Source organism: Bactrocera oleae, chromosome 5, assembly GCF_042242935.1.
Source record: "Bactrocera oleae isolate idBacOlea1 chromosome 5, idBacOlea1, whole genome shotgun sequence".
NCBI classification, from domain to species: Eukaryota; Metazoa; Arthropoda; class Insecta; order Diptera; family Tephritidae; genus Bactrocera; species Bactrocera oleae.
In genome coordinates this window covers 15,976,160-16,001,948 of record NC_091539.1, presented here as the reverse complement: position 1 = coordinate 16,001,948, position 25,789 = coordinate 15,976,160, and the positions used below count along the sequence as shown (strand labels likewise).

The 25,789-nt window shown below is 34.6% G+C and overlaps 2 protein-coding genes across 2 annotated transcripts in view; one reads left to right on the top strand and one right to left on the bottom strand.

Annotated features, from left to right (window-relative positions):
* Cbp80 (Nuclear cap-binding protein subunit 1) overlaps nucleotides 1-17,949 on the bottom strand; it is a 35,802-nt gene extending 17,853 nt beyond the window's left edge. Inside the window, exons 1-3 of the mRNA XM_014237522.3 lie at nucleotides 17,749-17,949; nucleotides 16,330-17,668; nucleotides 16,161-16,264 (exon numbers count right to left, since the gene is read on the bottom strand). Of these exons, the coding sequence (XP_014092997.1) occupies nucleotides 16,161-16,264; nucleotides 16,330-17,668; nucleotides 17,749-17,791 (1,486 nt within the window). The 5' untranslated portion in view covers nucleotides 17,792-17,949. The remainder of the gene's footprint in view (nucleotides 1-16,160; nucleotides 16,265-16,329; nucleotides 17,669-17,748) is intronic.
* On the top strand, nucleotides 3,583-10,032 carry LOC118682450 (uncharacterized). The gene is made up of 3 exons (XM_070109629.1): nucleotides 3,583-3,595; nucleotides 3,734-3,971; nucleotides 7,632-10,032. The coding sequence occupies exons 1-3, from the start codon at nucleotides 3,583-3,585 to the stop codon at nucleotides 9,910-9,912; spliced, it is 2,532 nt and encodes an 843-aa protein (XP_069965730.1). The 3' UTR covers nucleotides 9,913-10,032.
* Nucleotides 17,950-25,789: the final 7,840 nt, after the last annotated feature.

Below are 25,789 nucleotides of genomic sequence, written 5' to 3'. Positions count from 1 at the left end.
AGTTAAAACTGAATCGCAATAAAACTTGGAACTTGTATTCATTGGCACCCTAGGGAGGTTGGTATTGCAGATGGGCGGAATCGGATCATTCCCACATCTACAAAATGCCGGTAAGTGAAAAACCATAAAGGGCTATATCTAACACTCAAACTAATATCATGCTCCGACCGACACCTAATTACAAGATTTAGGCTATCTTACTAATCTACTGGATTTAGAAAGATTTCGCCATACAAAAATGACAGTTGTTAATCTCGTCACGGAGGTGATTTGAATCTAATCCACACGAAATCTCCCTGTGCGACTCTGATTTAGTGCCTTCTATTTGTCCGAAGGGAAATTTATCACTGCTGATTTAGACACTACAAAAAGTAAAAAATTTTAACAAACAAATAAATTAAAAGCAATGCATCTGAATTCACCTAGCAATCGACTTCCCAAAACATTTGGCCACGAGTCTGAATTATGTACGCATTTTAATTAAAAGAACCACATTATATTTAATACATATTATACCAATATTTATATATAATACATAACTTAAACCAAATATACCTTGTTGAATTTGACTCCATATTGACTAGTCTCATTGCTAAACGCGACCATTATATCGCTTAAATGGTGAATATTAAAAAAAAAAACTTTAATAACAAATTAATACTAATACTAAACGATGTGGATTTTTTAATGTCAAAAACAGCTGCTTCATAAATCTCCAACGGCAGTGAGGATAGTCTAGATAGTGAATAGATTAAATGTAATCTAATCACATAAAATTTTTGGTCGGAACATGGTATAAGATACCAAACTGTAATTTGGTACAGGGGATTTACCATACGTATGGAGAGTAATCTATGGTTGGTAAATGTTTAAAAAGTGGACATGGCGATGTCCCCTAATATATTTTATGTACATATTTCACAAACTGATAAAGCTATTTCAACCAAAGGACAAGTATTTTTAGCTACATTATCGCAATAGGTGAAATTAGATGATAACCACACAGGAATATTAAGTTTCAAAACCAAGATGGTATAGTTTAATACTGAAAATGTATGAAATCGGTCCACGATTGACCCCAGCTTTAATAAAATTGAGTGGATATGTTTTCTTGAACATAGGGCTAAACCACACGTTGAATACGAATACAATTTGTCTAGATCTTGGTCTAAACTTCATATCTCTAATATAATGACTTCCGCATGTTGGATGGCGTTTCCCTCATATACTCAATATTTAAATTAATTTTTTATTGATAAGTTTATATCACATATGAACATTTCATTTGACTTAATTGAACACAAAGCAAAATATATTAATAAAACTAAGTAAGTCTATGACCTTTCAAATAAGTTAATAATATAGCAAATATGACTGTAATCCATTCACGGTTCTGTCGAACAATGAATGTTGAAGCATTTTTTAATGCAAAGTTTAGCATTATGTATTGTGTCCGTCGAAAAAGAAATCAGGTGTCAGAATGGTGCGAGCGTGATTTCTTATTATCGAACATATTGAGTTCCATTTTTCCAGAAAAAGAAATGAATGCATTTGCAATCAAATCTTTGATTCAAAAGAGTGCATGGTTGCATCAACCAAACAACGCTTCATATCGCTAGATTCGTATAACGTTAGATTAAATAAGTTTTGGATGTTTTTGTCTCGAAAAGTTTACAAGAGTCATTAAAAAGACTGTGACATTATATTGATTAGAGTCGTAGCAAATTTGGTAATCTATTAAGTATATGCCTTAAAACCGTGATTGTTTATTAAAACACCTTCATATAAATTACTTGAGGTTTCTTGGCCAACGTTCAGTTAGTTGGTTGTTTGAAAAGGGAGGTCGCAGGACAGCAAGTGGCCGCACTTAAGCCATCATTAGGCTCACTGTGCTCCAAAGTAAGACCCAAATAAGCATCATACAATAATTAGTGAATTTAATGTTTTTTGTTCATCCATAATTTTTCCAGGCATAATTTCTTTTAAATTGATTCAAGCAACCCTTAAAGGCGCTGATCAGTCTTGGGCAACTTAAGTGAACTTTGTTCTTGACCACATAAGGGCGCGGTAACGGACCGACAATTAGTTATTTTGGATAAACGCCTAGTGATGTAAAATAAGAATTCGCCAAACAGATTTTTACATGTAGCTTTGGCAGGAAACAGCTGTGATTTCCATTGAACAAACGCATCAAAGCGCCAAAGTGAATAAATTTATCTTTTCAAGCGCGTACTTGCAACAAACAACGTAACTCACATTAACAGGCAGTAGTAATGATACACTTTCGTTTACAAGCTCTTTCCATTTTCTGTACAATTTGTTTTTCGCAGATTCAGTTTTCGTTCGCTTGCAAGTTTCGTGTCTCAGTTGACTGCAATCAAGCCAACGTTTAGTGCGCGGGTGGTAGGCCATTCATGTGAACGCTTGTGCATGTAAGTCAAATTGTTTTTGTGAAGAAATAACTTTATGATTTATATTAAAATTCAAGTGGCGTTGGAAATAAAACTTCATTAAAGAATGTTGTCAAGGTGGCCATACGGACTTGAGAGGACTCATAATATGAATGATGTGTTGTGGATTAATGTATAAAGTCAATTACTGTACTTTCGAATATTGAAATTCGATATTCTAAAAAATTTGTATGAGTTTTATATCGGGTATAAGGGAAGTTATAATACGCTTAACAGGTGCGTTTGTTATAGCATAAAAGGGTATAAAACAATATCTGTTTCTTGATTTTGATTGGTTAGTTTATATGGCACCTTGTATGTTATCGCGGTCCGACCTGTACAATATTTTCGGAGATTGTAGCGATGGCTTAGATAATAATCTACGAAAAATTTCTTGATCGATTTGTATGGCAGCTATATGCTATAGTTGTCTGATCTGAAGAATTTCTCGGACAATAATCCATGCCGCTTTTCGTGAAGATACCTTGCCAAATAAAAAATATTTCCATACTAGGACTTAAGTTTGATCAGTTAGTTTGTATCGCAGCTATATGCTATAAGTTTCCGATATCGGCGATTCTGGCAAACTTAAGTTCGATCGGTCAGTTTGTATAGCAGCTATATGCTATAGTTGCCCCATATCGGCGATTCTGGCAAATGAGCAGCTTCTTGGACGTGTGCAATCAGGTCGATATCTCAAACACTGAAGGACCCACGTTTCTTTTTGGGTGTTACCAAAAATTAAGTTTTTCATTTTTTAAAAAATTTACTTTTTATTCCAAGATATTTACAAGCACATTTAATTTTTTTTGTGTTGAATTGGCCACACTGCAGGACTTGGGGAACCGAAGACAGTTAATATATAATTTTATTTTTCATTTTACTCAGTAATATCTTTTTTGAAATAAACTGGAAATATTCCGTAGAAACTTAGGTGGAAAATACTTAAATAAGAATTCGTGCGATCAGAAAATGGAAATTGTCGTTAAGTACTGTTTTACAAGCTTATACATAATAGTATAAATAGATTTTTACATTTCATAAAGTAGAAAACCTACCTCACTTCCTTATTATACAATCCGACTTGAATAGAAAATTTTTAAGACAATTGAATCTTTAATTTTTCAATGAAATGGCAAAGTATGGTAATTACGCTAATAAAATTATTTTGGCTGAAAATTCAAAATTTAATACACATGACTGACACACTGATTTAAGTGGTGATTTTCTTATTACAATATTCAATATTTTACTTCAACTATAATGAATACAAATATTATTAGTTCCCTTTTATAATTTCCAGTTCCAAGCCGTTGATGCCATTGTAGGACGCGATGTAGTGCTCACCCCCAAACATGGTCTAGAGTTGAATGGGAAAAGTATTTTTTATGAGGAAGAATCTAGTACAACTGTAGCGCAAAACCAGTCGCTTCTGCGCCCGTGGGAACGTACACTCAAACACGTAACATACGCTACACTTTTCGCGAATGACTCAGCCGACGCTGCTGCCGGGAATGTCAGGTAATCAAAAGTGCCATTAAAGTATGCGACCTTTAGTGTAAAAATTTTCAAAATCGGACCATAACTGTTCAAGCACCTATATACCGAATTTGTGGACCTGTGAGTATGGCTGATTTTGAACCGAAAATATCAGTCAATGTGTGTGAGAATCCTTTCCAGAGTATGTCAAAAGTAGGTTGAATCAGTTCAATACTTCTCTTAGACTCCACATACTTTGTGAGTTGTCTTAATAAAATTGCGCGAGCTATTTCCTAATAACAGTCTTTGTGCCAAAAATAAATAAAATCGGGTGAAAACTTGCACCATTGACCGGTTGACTTTAATTCGTACACATATAATGGAGGATGGTATATGAGGTATCTTAATGAAACTCAGTAGTAATCAAAAATAGATAAAATCAGGTCAATGCAGGGTCCGGCACTCGAAGTGTAACCAATTAAAAAGGCCATAAATTAAGTTTGGAAAATAACTTTTAATCAGTTCAAAGTACAAAATGTGTGAACATAATACAAAATTCGGAAACAATGTATTTTTGCTCGATATGACCACTATTTGTCTTGACTATGGCCTTGAGACGGTCCAAAACGAATCGCAAGTTGCCCAAATGTGACTTCCAGGTATTTTGCGGACAACAACTTTCTTCAGCGCCTCGAGACTGGAGTATTTGTTAGTTCGGATCATGCTCTCCAAAATGGCCCAAATAGAATAATCCATTGGATTAGCGTCTGATGAATTCGAGAGCCATTGTGTGGACGTTATGAAGTTCGGAACGTTGTTTTTCAGCCATTTTTAGTTCACTCGAGCTTTATGAGATGGTGCCGAGTCCTGTTGAAACGTCCATGGTCTGCCACCGAAATGTTTAGCTTCAAAGCAACCTCCAGAATACTTTCCCGATAATACTGCGCATTTACCTTGATGCCAGTGCCTATCTGCGGTTACAGCGGCCCAAATCATTACCTGTGGCGGGTGCTGCGTCATGGTGGCCAATCGATGACTCAAATTCTTGTTTGAACGGTCAGTCAAGTAAATTCTATCGTTTTGAGAGTTTACGAATTGCTCAACTGTAAACATTTATTCGTCAGAAAACACAATGTTCAGAAATTGATTACGTTCGGGCAAACGAAGCAACTCCTTTGCTCTCTGAAGTCTGACTTGTTGCTGTTTGTTTGTGAGATCATGTGCCTTTGGTACTTATAAGGCTTGACCTGACGATCATTTTTCAGTATGCGGCGGATGCTACGGTCAGATATTTTCAGTTCTTTTGCCATTTGATTGGCACTTCGTCGGGGATTTCGCTCAAGTCGCTTCTTCACTTTTTTAACCTTCTCACGTGACGTTGCTGTCTTTTGATGACCACCTCCATGACGTTTTGCAGTGCTACCAGTATCATTGAACCGTTAAGCTGTAATTTAGCTAACTTAAAAACAGCTGATGCTGTACTATCCATATCTCCCATGTACTTAATATAAGATTTTAGAGTTTCCGGTTCGCTTTATACCGTATATATTGGTCAATATGTAAGATATCTTAAAAAAATTAACTAACGTATAATACTGCATATACTATAGTTTAATGTCGAAAATATGTGAAATGATTTTCGGTATTCTAACAATCCTTATACGGCTGACCGACATGTTCCGTGTGTTATTATTTATAAAATTGCTTGAAAATATGTTCTCGAGTATAACTAAGTATCACATATATCTCATTTGAAGATGATTTTAATATAATTTTAGCTAATGCTAAGTACCATTAAATATAGCAATAAAGCTAAGTGAGTCTATGACCTATAATAGAACTTAATAAAACACCAAATTTGATTGCAATCCATTCAAGATTTCGTCGAATAATGAATGTTGAATTCTTTCGCAACATTTTTGAATATGAAGTTTTGCCAACACTTGAATTTATTTCCCCAGTTTTGATCCTGGCAAGTTGCAAGCATATGAAATGTTCAGGTACACCCGAACTTAGACCTTCCTTACTTGTTTATCATTGCACTGGTGGTGTTCGCGGTGTTGGCTGAGTTGCGTCAGTGGAAACTAAGTGTGCCGGAATGTTACGTTTGCTAAATTAGTATTAATTGCGTAGACGCTGTCGTGGTGGCGTTGGCATGTAATGCATGGCAAAGCGTTCATTCATATGTATGTTACCACTACTAAATGTTAAAACATAGATGCGAGCTTATTCGGTGATAGTAGGTGCATACTTGTATGTCCAACTTGCTTATAATTATGTTTTGAGCAATTTTGCCGAGTTTCAGCTTCTTATGAATTTATGTCAAGAGGAAATTGATAATTCGTTTCATAGAGCAGTGAGAGCGTGATTACTATTTGGCGGATCAGGGATTCATCTAAAGTCATGGAATAGTTTTACCAAAAGCTGATTCTGAAACGTTATTTATTTAATTTGAACTTCCAGAAAACAAAGTTTGCGCCTTAAGTCTTTTATCTTTCAATCCTACATGTGTGAAGTTATTTGGAGATGGCTCTATTCTGTAAGAACCTGCATTTTTGGGAGCTACTTTTTTATTTTTCTTGCTTTATGTTTGGCGAACTGACTTTGTATCTGCCCTAACCGAATTGCAGTCAAGTAGTTTGTTCATCCAAGATATTTTTATAATTTTTATCCTATCGCAACATGTTGATCCCTAATTGGTTTAATACACATAACTCACAATTTTATATCTAACAAACTTGCAGCAGACGAATCGTTATAGTACAATACTTTGCACAAATAAAGCCCTTAACGTATGACATCGCACGTCTGACCCCAAGATATGAAATATGTTGACCTAAGTATCTATGGCTGACTTTTTACCCAAATTAGTGGTCAATTGTAATAATGAGACTTAGAGCACATCAGGGAAAAATTGGTTCAATGCTTCCCTTAGTCCTCATATAATTAATATCAAGATTTTCAATTTATACCGTATATATCATAACATAGGATATGCTATAGTTTAGTGCAGAAAATGTGTTATATCGGTCCATGAATTATTTCAGCTCCCATATACTACATATACATATTCGTTATTCTAGCAGGCTCTATAACGAGTGAGTTTTGAGTGGAAACAAGTTATCGAGTAGACTTGTGGAATGTCAAAATTTAATGTATCAGTCCAGACCTTCCCCTAGCCCTAATAAAACTTTTGTTAAAATTTGTGATGATGTATTGAAATTAAATGAACATTTCCTGAATATAATGTAGTTTAAAGCTGAATTTGAAAGAAATCGGTCTATACCATGGTCTAAACCCCAGATCCCTTATATTATATATAATGAATTCTGATTCTCTAGTTGACCTTTTCCTGTTATAGCCACTATATTAAATATCCTTTGGGTTGAGTGCATATCACATATTTTTCAGTTCAAAAAATTAACATTAAAAATATAAAAATTAAAAATATTAAAAATTTAAACTAAGTGTGTCTATGACCTAAAAAATACGTGTATATAAGATGGTTTCGTCGCATAATGATATTGAAGCCTTACGCAACCTTTTTGTAACATAAACTTTTATCAATGCCAAAAGGTACTTCCCCGTAACACCAGAAGTTAGACTTTCCTTACTTTCTTGCATAATGTTTGTATTTTATTTTATTTATTTTGTGTTTAAAGTATGATTGAACTTTTCTGTCACTTTTTTTTTCTTTTACAGCAAACAAAACGCATACAGCGACTTTCTGAATTCCCCTTACCAGCCGTTAAACCGTGTTTTTGATACACGCTTTGGAGATATTATTACACTTGCAAGTGGACGCCTTGTGAAAATAGGCAACAACTCTTACCGGTTCATAGAAGGAGAATGTGGTTATGATTGTGATGGCGATCATGTGTGGGCTTTGTGGCAAGTTCAGAAGATACGACATCGTGATGCCAACCGAAAATTTCGTTATGAAATGAAATTTAGTGTGAGCCCACTGCGTGCCGAAAGTGTGGGTAATGTTAAAAGAAAGGCAGAATCTGACAGCAACAATAGCAAAGGGAGTGCGTTGCAAACGTATATACAACGAGATGATGATTATCCACATACGTTTGGGAAGATAGTCTACAACGATTACTCCCGATTTGCCGATCGGCGGTTAGACGATGTCGCAGGTAGAAATTTGAAGATTGCACCCACGAATCAGCACCGGCCGGCGACACCAATGCCCCAACCGACTTTTTTACATAGCATCTTCCAACCACCCCCACAATTTCCTTCACCAGAGAAATTAAATATTGGCGAGTATATAAAAAATTACCCAATTAAGGCGCCACCAAAGCTAGAAGTATTTCCGAATTTACTGAATATAGTGAGTCGGAATTATTATCCCACACCCACCACATATCGTCCCAACTATCAAACGAAATTTCCACGCCCTGAATTATATTCACCCACATTGGAGCATGAAACTATTAAATTTCCACTCAATTCTCGTGAGTCAAACTTGTCTGGTGGGGTTGGTAAGTTATCTACACCTGTGGTCACGCATCACTTTCACCATCATTTTTATATGCCGAGCGCTACAAGTATCGAAAATGATCCCAGTAGTGCTGAAAAACCTTTAAATAAGCCAACAAAATCCTATAAAAACGTAGTGAGCGAAACCACAGCACCGACATTTTTCAATAACTATTATAATACTGGCATGAAAAACATTTTTCAACAGGGTCTCCAGGCAGTAAACCCGATAAGTTTTCCTAAAACGGAGACACAGGTGCGCAAAGAGCATGTGGTGCAAGTCACGCCAGTAGTGCCATTGAAGAGGCCACATATTTATCAGATACCGATTGACTCAAAAGTTCCTCTACTTATCTATCCAGCACCTGTAGTAGAGGACGAACAACCTTTACCACGTAATAAACCCTTTATACAAAGCGAACCGATGGATGAAGATCCTATACGATATTCTGAACCTGATCCACTTTACTTAAGCTTAGCGCACAACCCTCCCCTTGACGGACAATCTTACGAACTGGGCGCAGTTCAATTGGAGTCGCCAAAAATTAATCAATACACAGAATATGCAGATATCCACATAAGCGCTGTGGATAGCAGAAAAGTAGCAAAGCCTAACTCGATAGCTGAGCAATTACCCGCACCTGACAATGATCAGGATGAGCGCATTCTATATGAAGATGAATCACAGGAGGCTAGTAAGCTAAAAATCGATTTAGAACAAAAACCAAGCCAAAAAGACCTGCAAATATCATTTAAAAATAAGCAGATTGATCCAAACACTGAAACACAAACGACCAGCAGCACGACGGAGAGCCTTATAGTAGCTGCCAGCAGTACGCCCTCTGCAACTACAAGCACGACCACCCTTTCACCTTCTAGAACAGAGCTTTTTACTACAACCACTACTCAATTGGAACCGTTTAACACAACAAGTCCTTCCTTACTGACTACTGCTTTGCATACCACAAATTTGCTGCTCTCAGCCACAACTGCAATGCCGTCTACGACATTCATAGATGATGCTACGATTCCGACTAAGCATAGCACGCAAAACTTTATTTCTACTTCCACATCAGAGATGCCTTCTTTACGCGCGATCAGCCGATATCGACTGAAACGTCCATTTACAACAAGCACCGAGCAGCCGGTGCTTAAGTGGGAACCTCGACGTAAACATTCATTTATAAATAATGACGTGAAAACGAACTCAGAAACCAAGCCTGCGAATACAAACTCATCTAAAGTAGAGAAAAAACGTGAGTTGAAAGAGCAAAATCAGAGACACGAAAATCAATTGTCCACAGGAACAGGGAACAATTCAACTGAAGCTGCCAATAACATCAGGCTCGCAAAAAAGAGCAGTGAGGTAATCGAAGTGCTCACTCAAAAATCGGTTAGCAAGTCGGTTAGCATCAAAGTTGGTAGCAATGGTGAGGAAATACCAGTTATCGTTGATGATAGTGACCATGATGAGAATGAGGTGAAAACTGATTAAAAAGTTAATTTTAATTTCATTTTGCTGTGTGCTTTAAATACCAAAAATTGTAGATATTTGAGTCTGTTAATGAAATTTCAAACATTTCATTATAATTTTTCCATATGTAAAAAGTAAGAATAAAACTGTTAAATTATATTTTTTATCGTATGTATTTAAAATAAATAAATATAAGTACGAAAAAATGTATCCAATTTCTTTCTCTTCGCTGTGTAGGTTGTCTAGAGAATTTCTCTTAGATTATATATAATATTTAAAGTATCATCACGGTACCTTAAGGAAGTAAAATAGGTATGTAACTGATCTCAAAATATATCTGTATAATAAATATATTTATAAACTTTTTCAATATACATACAGTCGAGCAGTATGGCGAATACTTTTCTAGTTTTTTAGGTAATTGTTTAAGTTTTTTTTTTATATTTATACTTACAAATTCTTCTCCGTAACAAATTTATATGGAGCTTTCAACATAGAATAACTGGATACATTTAATATCAGCATAAACATTATTTTCAACTTCATTGTGAATCTCAGTATTTTTACGCGAGCCAAAATAACTCCGTTATAGGTAGATCGTCCGTACGACAGTCGAAACTACAAACTAGTGTTCGTATCCGGCCAAGGACTGTAACTCGGCAACACTCCTCAAAATTATTTGGACAACGTTTCTCACTGCTTCAGCAACAAAAACTTCGGTCTACAGAACCGACTGTACATTATATACGATTTCCGTTAAATTTTTCTTTAACCACGCCCATATAACGGTTATGTTGAATAAATACATTTCTATACTACGGATTAGAAAAGGGGTGAAATCAGACGACAACCACGCCTACCCATAAAACCCAATTAAAAGTTCCATCTGATCCTTTCAATTTTCGGTATGTAACTCAAGCATCAGTTAACATATAATGTAGGTATAGGCTTAATCTCTTCTGCAAACTTCCGGTTCTGTGAGATGGAGCCGGAAACCCCAGAACACCTGCTAGTGGACTGCACAGCAGTCTGCAGACGCAGAATTAAGGCCCTGGGATCCATGTTCCCAAACAGGGATCGCATCGCTTCACCAGCACCTAGCGGTATATTGGAGTTCATCTATATGCTGGGGTTAGATGAGTCAATATGACTTAGGCGAGGGCACAAACTTTGCCCAAATAGTGTCTTTAAGGTATGCCTTCTCAAATTTAAAAATTCTTCAAATCGGACAATAACTTTTCAAGCCCCCAGTGCTTATGGCTAACTTTTTACCGAAAATATTGGTCAATTTGAGACATATATTTTTGAACGTCGGAGGTATTCTTTCCCTTTCCGAGAACGGTGACTTTACACCTTAGTTTGGTTATTTCTATGCTCGAAATGAAAAAATACTGTTTTTGGGACGAATATATTTTTTTATTTGATATAATCTCCCTTTACTTTAATACAATTATTCCAATGATCCTCGAATAAGTTTATGTAATCCCTATAATGACTTTCCGGTAGCTCTGCAAAATACCCATCTACGGCTGTTATAGCTTCTTCGTTCGACGAAAAACGCTTTCCACGAAGGAATTTTTTCAGTTTTCTGAAGAGGTAGCAGTCGCTGGGAGCCAAATCTGGATGCTTAAGCAACTCGTACTTCAATTCGTTGAATTTTGTCATTGTTAAAACTCCTTTGTGAGCAGGTGAATTGTCTTGATGAAAAATGATTTTTTTTTGCGCTGCTAACCAGGTTTTTTCTCACGAATTTATTCATCCAACTGATCTAAAAGGCTGCAATAATAATCAGGGTTGATTGTCTTACCTTTCTGCAGATAATTAATCAACAGAATTCCTTTTGCATCACAAAAAACGGATGCCATAACCTTGCTAATGGTTGTGACTTCACCTGCTTTGGAGCTGAACAACCAGCTTCAGTCCACTGTAAGCGTTCTTGTTTCAATTTAGGATCATGGTGGTAGATCCAAGTCTCATCCATTGTTATAAAACTACGCAAGAAATCAGTTTTATTCTGCTTAAAACGCTCCAAATTATGCTGAGAAATCTGTTTTTGAACCAGTTTTGGTTGAATTGTTAACGTGTGTAGCACTAACTTTCTAAACAGCTTTTTCATGTGTCCATGTTCCATGTAAAATATGAAGTACTTGTTCGTCTGGGATGCCTATGGCATTAGCAATTTCACGCTTAGTCAAACTTGGAACTTCAATAACAATATTATGAACTTGCTCAATGATTTCTGGTGTGGTTGCGATTTTGGGTCGTCCTTCGCGTGGATCGTCTTCAGCCCTAGTATGACCACGTTTAAATTCACCAGCCCAAATTTCAATGGTGCGTTTTAAAGGTGAGGACTCTTTATACACTTCTAACAATTGTTCATAAATTGCCTTTGCTTTTAAAACTTTCAAAACAAAGAATCTAATCACTGCGCGATATTCAATTTTTTCCATTTTAAAAAAATACTCTGACACGTCAACTTAAAATGGCTTGTAAACAAGGAATTAATTGATAAAATGACTTGTAACTTTGCATGTGTTCTTACGAGTAGTGCTATTTCTTGGTGACCACTGATCACTTTTCAACCAACCTATATATTGGTCAATATTTATTTATTGACTACGCCAATCGACAATATACATAATAAAAATCAGTACAAAAAATAGATAGTTAGCTGAGAGAACTTGATAAAAAATACATAATACAATTGCATAGATCAAAATCCTAGATTACAAGAGTAAATGTTTCTTGGCGTTATCGATAAAAGCCGTGTATGTACCGCTGTAGAAGTCAATCTCACCCTGAAGTAATGGATAGATTTAGCCAGTCTATTTTGGAGTCCATGGATCACATAGTTTTCTTGTAGTTGGAAGTTTTTAGTTTGTATGTGAGGAATCTTAATGAAACTCAGAGAGCATCTTTTTCTCTCGTTCCCACGACAGTCGGGACTGTCAACTCGGCAGAATACTTCCCCCACAACAACAACCACATATTTCTCTGGTAATGTTATGTCGTAATGCCAAAAATGAAAAAAGTTTCAATACTACCCATAACTCTCAATACATAAAAGAATTTCAAATTTCCAGTTGGCTTTATACCGTATATATCGGTCAATTTGTAAATATCGTAAGAAAAGTAAGTGAACATATAGCACTGGATAATGTCGAAAATATGTGAAATAAGTCCACGAATTACCCCAACTCCCATATACTTCATATAATGATTTTCGTTATTCTAGCAGACTTGATGTCTAATATGTCGGTTTCTGTGTAAATTATCTTCATAAAATTGCATGAGAACATGTTTTTGGTATATTTCAAACATTATGACAAACAGTCTGGACTATCTCTAGCTTAATAAACCCAATATAATTTCCGACTTTTCACCTGACTTTTATAATGTGTGAAAATTTTGTGAAATTGAGTGCCCAAGTTTTCTTAATATAATGAATTAAGATCCTCTGTATCTCATTTAAATAATTTAAATCAGTTATAAAATTTGGCGACCGCGCTTTGTTTATAAAACCAAGAAAAAACGTTAACTTCGGTTGCCCCGAAGCTATAATACCCTTTACAAATACAAAAGCTCCTTACAAGAACTTGATTCTGATCGTTCAATTTGTATGTATGATATAGTGATCTGATCTATACAATTTCTGCGCAGAATACATTGTTGCCTTAGAAGATAACTCATGCCAAATTTCGTGAAGATACCTCGTTAAATAAAAAAGTTTTTCAGTTTTTCATACAAGTACTTGATTCCGATTGTTCAGTTTGTATAGCAGCTATATGCAATAGTGGCCCGATATCAGGCGTTCCGACAAATGAGCAGCTTCTTAGTGCGACAAAGACAGGTGCAAAATTTCAGATTGATAGCTTAAAAACTGAGGAACTAGTTTGTATATATACAGACAGACGGACATGGCTAAATCTACTCAACTCATCATGCTGATCATTTATGTATATATTTTATGCGGTCTCGGTCATTTCCTTCGGGGTGTTAAGAACTTCGTGACAAACTTAATATACAAGTACTTTGTTCAGGGTATAAAAAAACATAAAAATCGATTCTACACATTTTTATACTCTCGCAACATGTTGCTACAGAGTATAATAGTTTTGTTCACCTAACGGTTGTTTGTATCACCTAAAACTAATCGAGTTAGATATAGGGTTATACAAGGTGCAATTCAAAAGTTTCAGGGCTTTTATTAAAAAACGAATATTATTATTATTTTTGTTTTTTAAATTTGTTGGTCGCCTTCAAAATAGTCTCCTTCCGCCTGAATACAACGTTTTGCACGTTCAAGAAGGTTATCGAATGACTTTTTTAGGTCATTTGTCGGTATATCGTTGAGGATGGCTGTCGTCGCCTTTTGGATGACATCAACGTCAGCATAGCGGTTTCCTTTCATGGCCAAATGTAGTTTTCCGAAAGAATAGAAGTCGCACGGTGCCATATCAGGTGAATACGGGGAGTGGTTGATTGTTAAAATTTGATTTTTGGTCAAATAATCGGCCACATGCGTCGATCGATGAGACGGCGCATTATCGTGCAACAAACGCCAACTTCCATCTTCGCTATATTCGGGCCGAATGCGACGAATACGTGCTACCAAACGCTTCAAAACTCCTAGGTAGAATACCGCATTAAAAGTTTTACCAAGTTTAAAACAAAACTTAATGTTGGCTCTTTGTTCGATGCTCATTTTCCGACCGACACTACAAATGTAATGTCACATGTAGCGCGATATCTCAGCTATTATATAAATTTTATACGGCAACACTGAAGAATACACAATTGAGGGATAACAAGTCCTGGAACTTTTGGATTGTACCTTGTATATATATAAATGATTAGATTGAAGAGACGAGTTGAAATGCGGGTGACTGTCCGTCCGTCCGACTGTGCAAGCTGTAACTTGAGTAAAAATTGAGATATCTTTATGAAACTTGGTACACATGTTTCTTGGTACCACGTCCACAAATCGTCATTAATCAAAAACAAATAAATTGCCATAATTAAGCTCCATAATAAGATACAAGGCTGTTATATATACAGGATCACAGTAGGGAGGCATTTGCAGTTACAATTTTTTAATAATTGTCGTGGTCTTGCCCCCTAAAAGGTGGTGTGCATATCTTCTAAGCCGCTAAAGCTATAATAACAAAATTCACTGAGAACAAATGTTTTTAGCACCTCTATTGTGTAAAATCGGGTGACAACCCCGATATAAATTTTATCTCTGGGATGGTATGAGATGACTTTATAGGAACCGCGTTGAAAATTAGACTATGGACGTGGCATCGCCCACTTTTAAGTGAAACCCCATATCTTGGGATCTGTTTAAAAAAGTTTTCCATGTAAGTACTTTACTCCGATCGTTCAGTTAATATGACAGCTATATGCTATAGTCTTTGATCTATACAATTTCTTCGGATTCAACAAATTCGGATTACAACCACGCTTTTTCCCATATAACACCATTTTAAATTCCATCTGATTCTTTCACTTTCCAATATGCAAATCAAGCAACAATGTTTGTATCGGGGTAAAACTTTGAATGAATAATGCGTTCAAAGTATGCCACCTTGTGATCAAAAATTGTCTAAATCAAACCAAAACTGTTTAAGCCCCTAGGTACTGAATATGTGTACTCCAATGCCTATAGTTTATTTTTTACTGAAAATATCGGTCAATGTGTAAGATATATAATTGAAATTCATATAATAAAATAAATAAATGAAACTCTCGATAATAGTATGTTTTCGTTTAAAAAATGGGTTGAATCGGATCAATACTTTCTTTAATATACAACTTTGCCAACACCCTACGTAATTTCCCTTGCAAGTTGCGAAAGTATAAAATGTTCGGTTACACCCGAACTTAGAACTTCTTTACTTGTTACTTAGCATAGCAGAGGGTAGTCAAAATTCAAGATTTTGCTCCAATAATTTTAAAGTATATAATTTCAAAAAAGACATCATATTCAAATTGCGAATGTTTGCCATACATAGTTATGTTTAAGTCTATCTTAATGAGCAATGAAGGAGAGATATAGCAGATGATTTGAACAAAAAACGCAAAATAAAAACAATAACATAACTAATGATTTTAAGTTCGTTCCACTGTATGTATGATGTTGGTTTTATGACGTTAACGGTTGTCGTAACCTTGTATTCTATGAACGTGAGTGTCCGCAATATAAAATATACATAAGTAAAATTTTATGGAAATAATAACAAATAGTCAAATTAATCAATATCACTCACCCGCATCTTCGGAAGCATATTTATAGTTGGGTTGCGGTGGAACTGGTATGAGCTTAGCATATGTTTCAGGCATCATTTCCGTGATTCGTTGATGATAAGATAACCTGCAATATTAAGATTTCATTTATAATATGCAAAAATATAATTAATGTAAACAACAAAACAATACCTTAAACATTTATGTAAAACTTCTTGTATGAATTTTGGACGTGGATGTTCTGGATCTAACAACAAACAACTATCCCACTCCTCCCAAGACCAAGTGAATTTAAAATTACTTAAATGGTATGAAAACCAATTTACAAAACGGTCAAAACATGATGTATTCATTGAGTCTATACGCATGAACAAAATTTCAGTGGCTTGTGCTAGCACTTGTGGCAGTGTTGCTGGTTGCAATTTGCACAACTCAATAAGAATGGACCCATAAACAATTTCCAGATATCGTGGTGTAGGCATGTGGAATATTTCCGAAAACACAACCTCAACAATGCAATATTCAAGAGGTATTTTGTTCTTGTAGGGGAACGCCAGTAGTTGCGCTGCACAATCTTTTCTTTCTAATCTATGTGTCTCAATTATGTGGTGAAGGTGTTCTTCAATTAAGAAGCGCTCGATTGAATGTGCACCTGGTAAATTAGGACCATCGGGGCAATCAGTGTAATCGAACATGCGATAAACAACCCACGGCATGGGATATTCATATGACTCATGATGTGGTGGTGGCACTATAGGTGGTAAATTATGTTGTAATGCTTCACATAAAATAGAGTCAAAGGCTAGATATGGACGTGGAATGTGTTTTTCAGCCCAATTATCTTGTCGTAATTTACGAATTTGCGCCCATAGACAATCTAAATATTCTTCCTGTGGATGCGGTGCATCCACGGACCATACACGTAAAGCATTATGGTGCTTCTTAGAACGTTTATTTAAATATACTTCAATGCGTAACAGCAGAGATTCTAATGACGACTCCTTTTTCTCATATAAATCACGGCCAACCCATGGCAGTGTGGAGAGTACCGCAAAAACGAACCAGTCTCGACGAACTTGTGGTACTGTGTCTTCGTTTGAGACATCGATCATTGTATCTAGAAGTTGCAAGAGGCTAGTGGCTGATATTACATGACAGTTCACCAAATCAGCCAGAAAACGTAACGAATAACGTGCTGCATCCCACCAGCACATTTTCAAAGCTTCCTTGAATGTTTTCACCATATGATCTACAAATTCTCCACCAAATTTATAATTTTTCGCATTCAATAAACCAACCAAAGTCGTATAGATAGTACATTTTTCGGGCATTTTAACTGCACAATCCGATAGAATTCGTAATATTTTTAAACGAAATGTACCCAGATCTGCCTCCAACACAGAAACTAGTCCTTCTAAGTTTGATTCTACTGATGATGTGCTGCGTTCACCAACCCTCAAAATCAGCGACTCTAATCTATCTTCAATTTCCTGATTTTCAGAAACGCGTCTACGCTTGCGATTACGGTGATCTAAAAATCAAACGCATGATTATACTTGAAGAAATCTGTAGGTATTTCTGACAGCATGCCACTAAAGTATGTCAACTTACCATAGCCTTCTTCATCGCCATCGTGAGGACGTCTGCGATTCATTACTAGCTACTTTATTTATTTAATAGGTTAATATGAGATTTATTCAATAACGTGGTTGTTATAAATTTTTATACTTTTTAACAAAATTCACACGAATTAGCAGTAATATAGCATACGTGCTTTTTTGAGACGCTGTTAATAAGTTTTTTGACAGTTCACCGGTTTGGCATTGCCAATGAGAATACACATTGTGCCATTCACAATAATATGGAGAATTCAAGTAATATTGTGAATTAATTTGAAGTGTTGGAAAATGTAGGGAAATTTTAATTTATACAAAAATTTGTACAGTTTTCAAATTGTAATAGATATATTTTTTAAAGACCTGTTTTTTCAAGGCTGTAACCAGAGAACGTAAAATATAGAGAAGGTCCAACCAGAGAACGTAAAATATAGAACGTAAAATATAGAGTCCAACTACGGACCAGCGTGTGAATTGTCAAAACCTAACAAAATGCGATGAGCGTGTTTCACCACAGCAGAGAATGTTAATGAATAGAGAAGGAGCAGAGAATGTTGAAGAGTAGAGAAGGAGCAAATGTTAGCAGTACTAAAATGTTAATTGCTAAGAAGGAACATCGAAAACGCGCAAATTGGAAAATAAAATTTCACCACAACTATCAGGGTACGAAACGAACTACACCACTCTATAAGCAAAATGTATATACATACATATGCGCAGATATTCTTTGATATGCGCATAAACAAAACTTAAAATAATAAAAAGGAAAATAATTGACTTATGAAAAGAAAATATAAGTAATGAGGGAAATAATATTAAAATAGAACTAAAATATCATTTAATAAAAAAGAGTTATAAAAATAAAAAATAGTATAATATATAAAAATATGATAGGATTTGAACTTAGGCAAAACATTTCATTGCAATAAGGAAGTGTGCTATACAAGCAGCACCACAGATGATATTAGAACATATTTGTCTAATATGTGAACTCAAACAGCTATTGTTGTTTACTTGCTTCAATGTTTATATGTCTATATGTGAATATTCTTGAAATTGCCTTCGTTCATTCGCATGTCCAAATATATTGGCATATATGTACATATGTATGTACCTCAATATGTCTTTCGCAAAAAATCAAACATTCGCGCAAGTGACAAAAAAAACGTAGACGCACCATCATCGGCCAATAATATTCAAGCGAACTCGCGGCTTATTTTCGAAGTATTTCATATTACAACGACAACAAATTCATTCATAAGGAACGTGCGTCTGCTTCAAAGCAAAGTGCGCTCGTTCATAACTCTGCGCCGCGCTATTTTTTGTGTGCGCCTGGTAAGCCACATTTGGTTTTCATATAGAATTCCTACGCATATTGAGTAAAACGAGAAAAATTAAATTTTACAATTTGACAGCCACCACTGAAAATCCTACCATCCCCCTCGCATTTGTACGTTGCCCACAAGTTGTTTCCTCACAACATTTGCTAAAAATCAGAAATTGAAGAATTTGTCTGATGTTCACTTCAAAAAGGAGAATTGGCAACATGACCTCTTAGCGAGTTTAAATAATATTTATATTTTTGCATATTATGCACTATTTATGGCATTAAATTATAAAATTTATATCAAATTGACATTCATATGAAATCATTAACTACTTCTATATATTCTAAGCACAGTCCATATAGTACTTTTATATGTTTACTTATTATCATTATTTCATAGTTTGTCGATTTAGCCCATTTTATCTAAATACGACGCTATGAAAATGCAGCCTAATCGGTAATCGCACTATTTCAAAAGAGCATAAGTCAATTTTCAACAGCAAACCACTGCAAAAAGGACAAACGAGACAACATAGCCGATCGACATTGTCGTAAAATTGTTGATTGAAACAAATTTTGTCAACTCCGCCACGATGCGCAAAATTCGGCGTCAATATGTATGCGAGCTCATATGTATATATGTATGTTTGTCGACAAAATCGTCATTTGGTTACTTTCAACAACACAATGTCCGCGCGAACTCGCCGTTATTTCGTTGGCTTGCCACCATGCACAGAGGCGTGTCAAGTGAGGGCTCATAATATATTAATATGTTGCTTAATTTGTATTGAAAAATACTAATGCATTATGACTTATTGACGTAATATAATTAATAGATACGTAAAAATATAAATACCAATAAATTCATACCTATGTATAATCGTTTTTAAAATAAGTTAGATAAATAAAATATATATCTGAACTAATTATGTGGCAGTGCGCCCCAATCCTCCTTGCCTGCGATCGTTCAACTCGCAAAAAGCAAAAAGTGTAGACAAAAGTCATTGCTTGTGCGGGGCAAGAAGAAGCAAGCATCAACGTACGTGTTTTAAGAATGTATGTGTGATTATCACATTTGTGTAAATACGCATAATAAGGAAATATTCAATAAACCTAAACATATGAACATATTTTCCTGAAATATTTAAATTATATCAGGAAGTAAAATATGCTATTAAAGTAGTTGAATTATGATATGCTTAGATTCCAATTAATAAAATAAAAAAATTATATTAAATTTCAATTTTATGTATTTTACGATTCGAACGTATATGCTCGTATTCGGAATGAGCTTAACTCCTTCACGCCTACGACATAAGCCACTATACAAATGAAAACGCGACCGCTTAGCCACATTTTTATTATTATCCTTTATTCAATAAGCAATTACTCACTCAAGGCACATACAAAAGTTGGAAAAATTACATATCAAAGGTTATTTTATAATGAATTCTGGGGTTTTTGACAGTAATCCTCCTTTTTAATTCAAAAGGCTTTTCACAATTTTAATTTTCGTCATATCATTGAAATTGAAAACACAAATCTAAATAGGTATGCTCACCGATTATTCATTCGTTGTGTCTATTTATAGCCTTTTCTCCGTTTCGCACACAGTGTGGTGTATTTTTCTTTTTCGAAGTTATATTTTTCGATGTTCCCTCATGTGGAATTACAAATTAGTACTCAAAAAGTTTTCAGTTAACATTTGCTCCTTCTCTATTCATAAACATTCTCTGCCTTCTCTACTCTTCAACATTCTCTGTCTCTACTCTTCAACATTCTCTGGTTGTGGTGAAATTTTATTTTCCAATTTGCGTGTTTTCGATGTTCCTCCATCAGAGAATGTTAATGAATTTTCATTTACGTTCTCTGATTTTACGTTCTCTGTATTGCGATTCGAAATTGTAGTTATGTATACATGCATCGGTAACATTTGCGTCGGGTATTTGCGCCAACAATAGCGAAACTTTTAAATTTAAACTTATATAAGTATTGGTATAATATTTTTAATTGCAATATTTTTGCTGGAATGTCTGCTAATATGAAATTTATATATTTTATAAAGATTCAGCACTTTATATATAGATTTATATGTAGTTAAATCAAACTTAAATGCGGCCAGGATTAATGAGATCAGCAATGTGAGAGTTTTTTTTACTAAAAATGGTAATAATGTTAACTGTAATATTTGTAAAAAAAAGTTTTCTGGTAATACATCAAATTTGAATGATCACCTACGACGAAGGTATCCGTCATCATTTAGTGTGGAGGAAGACTCCTTCGGTGATAGTCGAGCGAGCACCTGCTATAAGCAACTTAGATATGTCAAGCTGTTCTACAATAGAAAGAAATGTGAATTCAGAAATATCAATGGATTTTTTGAAAGAGACTTAAGTAGTGCTTCTTTGATACCAACTGTGAACGTGAAAACTGCGACAAGTTCTTCAGCAACACCTAGCAGAAATTTTTCAGGTGGTAAACAATTAAAAAGAAGGGAAACAACTTTTTCTTGTCGAAAATGAAGGATACCGCGAATATACAAAAAAATTCAGCCTTTGTATTCCATCCCAAACATGAGACTTCTTTCTAACACGATATTGCCTGTAAAATAAAATGAAACACGGAAAAAGCTTCATGACATTTAGCAAATTATTCAAACAATTCTATAACAACAAATATGTGGACTTCAAATAGCCAACATTTTTTTTTGTCTGTTACTAGTCATTTTATTTGGGAAAATAAAATGAACCCTGCAGTCCTGTCATCTAAAGAAGTGTTCGGCTCACATACTGCGAAAAATATAGCCACAGAATTAAAAAACATTATTGACGAGTGGTCAATTTTTAATAAAATAGTTACGATAGTAAGTGATAACGGTGCATATAGAAAAAGCGATAAGTAATATTTTACAAAAACTGTGTGGCTCACACCCCAAATGTATGCGTTGTTAATGCCATAAAGGCTGTTCCTCAGATTTCAGAGCTTATAACGGAATGCAGAGCTATAGTAATATATAATATTTCAATCATAGCTCTCAAGCAGCAGAAAATTTTAAAAGCATGCAAAAGCAAATGGGTGTGGCTGAACTTAAGATGTTGCTCCTAGATGGAATTCTGGCCTTCTCATGATTGATAAAAGAACCGCTCTCTGCTGTAATAACTTCTTTACCAAATGCACCGAATTTTTGAATGCATCAGAATGGAAAAGATTACGTGATTCTTTCAACGTATTGAAGCCAACGATGTCACTGGCTGTTCCTATAAGCAGAGGAGTCCAATATGCAATAAGATCACAGCAAATGAAAATTACACAGGGAGAATGCTTAAGAAGTATTTTGTTGGAAGTTATTTCGCGACCACTTGGGCAATTAGAGTCAAATAAGATGTTTGTCAAATCAACTTTCTTAGACTCCCGGTTTAAAAAGATTGCATTTGGAAATGAAACTAAAGCAAGTAATGCCCAAAAATGGTTACCAGAAGCGGTAACAGCTTTAATACAAAGAAACCGACGGGATTCCACAGTCCCAGTGATAGAATTACCCGTGGATAAAAGTAAATTCTCTCTTTGGACTCTACTTGACCAAAAACTATTTGCCATAACGCCCCTAGTGTTAATACAAATATTGCTTTAGAGAAATATCTTAGGCAATATTTTCATGAAAGACATCAAAACCCCTTAAAGCTACTGGGACAACAAAAAATCAGCCTTTCCAGAACTCTACGAACTGTCAAAAAATTTTTTATGTATACCTGCTACTTCAGTTCCTTTCGAAAGGGTTTTCTTTAAAGATCAAAAGCTTGATCAAATAATATTTTTAATTGCAATTTTGATATACAATATAATAAATATATTTTTTTACATACTTTTTATATTTATATAAATATTTTTTGTTGTATACTTTTTATGTTTAACCAGTACTTTGAATTGTTGTTTGAAGAGCGCGATTTGGCCTCTGTTATTAAATTTGAGTAAATTAATGAATGAATAAATGAAAAAATTACTTTCATTCGATAGTTCTCAACACAAGTGATAACCATGATTCATTTATAAAAGGTTGTGTTACTACGGACCGTGCTTCCTCAATGAAAGAAGAATGCATACTGTTTTTTGTTTTTTCTCATAAATTTTCCGTTTACATTTTGATGACTTTGTGTGATTTACAATCTATTCGTAAACTGTTTCGTAAGAGAAAGCACGTTCTGCAGTAAAACAACCTTATTTAATTGAACCATGGCTCTAACAACGTTAATTCTGATACCAATTTAGAAGTGTCAGCGAAAACTTCTTAAAAAAATTTTATGAGAAGATTGCTTAAGTCGTCACACCTATCTTAATGGAATTTCTGTGTTCACGTTCAGTGATGCTTAACGGTTCATCTTAATTTATTACGTACATAATTGATTGGTCAGAATGAAAGCAATACGAATTATATGTCCATAAAAATAATATTTCGGGTTATTGCTTTATTTTATGCAAATAATTTAGTAATGAGGTTAGTCTTTGTGACTGACAGCCTAACGATTGTTTACAACACATAAAACTAATCGATATGGATATAGGGTTATATCAAAATGTTCTGGATGATTCGACAAAATTGAGTAAATTGAAAAATTGTAATATCTTAGAACAACTTTGTCCACGTGTTGCTTGTCGTTCTAAAGCGGCTTAAAAAGAATGTGTGACCACGCCCACAAAACTCCATTAACCGAAAAATCATAAATATTGGAGGGTCATTGAGGTTTGAATGTTCGTTAAAAGTGGGCGTGAACACGTTTTCTAATATGTTTCATATACAGTTGAGTTTATAATGTCATTTAGGAATGATAAAACACCGCTTTTTATAAAGAAGTGCAAAAAAACGTTTAGATTGTTTTCGGATTGTAAGTCACGGGCAAACACATGTACATATGTACATAAGGTATATAGAAATTATACGGTGGTATGGTATAATCTTTTGCAGTATTTCAATAAAATTAAAATTATTTCAACCTTAATTTAAAATGTGTGTTCGTAAAAATAGGAGTAAAAGAACAATTACCTTAAATTCACTAAAAAAATCAAAAAGTTCAATCCTTCACTAAAATAAAAAATATTGTTACTAATATTTCAGATAGACTTTGTTCTAGAAAATTATACATAAAGTTTTTATGATTACAGTGTAAAGTTAAAGAACAATAATGAAAACTTCTTTAACCTTTTACCTTTGTTGGTCTACTATATTAAAGCAATGTATCTTGGTGGTATCTTGTAACATTCGTGATTCATGAATATACATATACATATATATAAATAATATACTTGTATTCTGAAATAACGAATATTCGTTTTAACGAACAACAGGGATTTGAGAGTACTAAAAATTAGTGCAAGAAAACAATTGATCTTGAAATAAAAACCTAAAACTATTGATCAGCACATAAAAGGTGAACAAATGTCGGAATTGTGTAAAAGTTTTAATATAAAAGCAGCCACCGTCTCGACAATATAAAGATATAAGGAAAAATCTTTGAAAAATGTTGAAAAGATGAGCTGCAGCTACAAAACAAAGCATTTAGGAATGGTAAATTTTTTGAAATGGAAGAAAAACTATTTTACTTGTTTTTAATGCAGTAAAATTCCCACATTCCCATAAGTGGAGTTAATGCTGTAACTTTACATCAAGCAACAAATTTGCACCACGATTGTATGGAGGAAATTTTAATGCCAGCCATGGATGGTTGACATGTTTTAAAAAAAAATATAGAATCAGACTTCTAAAACAAAGTGGTGAGAGACTTTCCCCGAATGTGAAGCTTGCTGAACCTTTTAAAAAACATTTACAAAAGATGCGATTTTAAATGCTTATGAAACAGATCTATTTTGGAAACATTAACCTATTGAAGTCTACGAACACCCTGCAGAGAAAACAGCGCCAGGGAAAAAATATCCAAGGAGAGAATGAGTGTTATTTTTGCAGCACGTTACTTCAACGTAACTTGAATATGCGCTTTGAAATGTTCCTTTTTATACTTTCGCAACATGTTGCAACAGAGTATAACAGTTGTTTGTATCACCTAAAACTAATCGAGTTAGATATAGGGTTATATATACATATATATAAATGATCAGATTGAAGAGACGAGTTGAAATCCGGGTGTCTGTCCGTACGTCTGTGCAAGCTGTAACTTGAGTAAAAATTGTGATATTTTTATGAAATTGGTACACATGTTTCTTGGTATCGTAACACGGTTGGTATTGCAGATGGGCGTAATTGGACTACTGCCACGTACACAAAAGGACATTAATCAAAAACTAATAAATTGCCAAACCTAAGCTCCACAATAAGATACAAGACTGTTATTTGGTAGCTGTAATAACAAAATTCACTTAGAACAAATGCTTTTAGTACAACTATCCCCATATAACGGTACTTTTAAAAACTACTAAAAGCGCGATAAATCAAGAACTAAACACGCCAGAGACATTAAATTTTATCTCTGGGATGGTATGAGGTGACTTTATAGGAACCGCGTTCAAAATTAGACAGTGGCACACCCAATTTTAGATGAAAACCCATATCTTGAGATCTGCTTAACCGATTTCAACCATATTAGGTTCATAAAATTCTTCTCATATTTATATATTTTATTGTGAAAATGGCCGAAAACAGATTACAACCACCCCTATTTTCCATATAACACCATTTTAAATTTCATCTTCTTTTTTTACT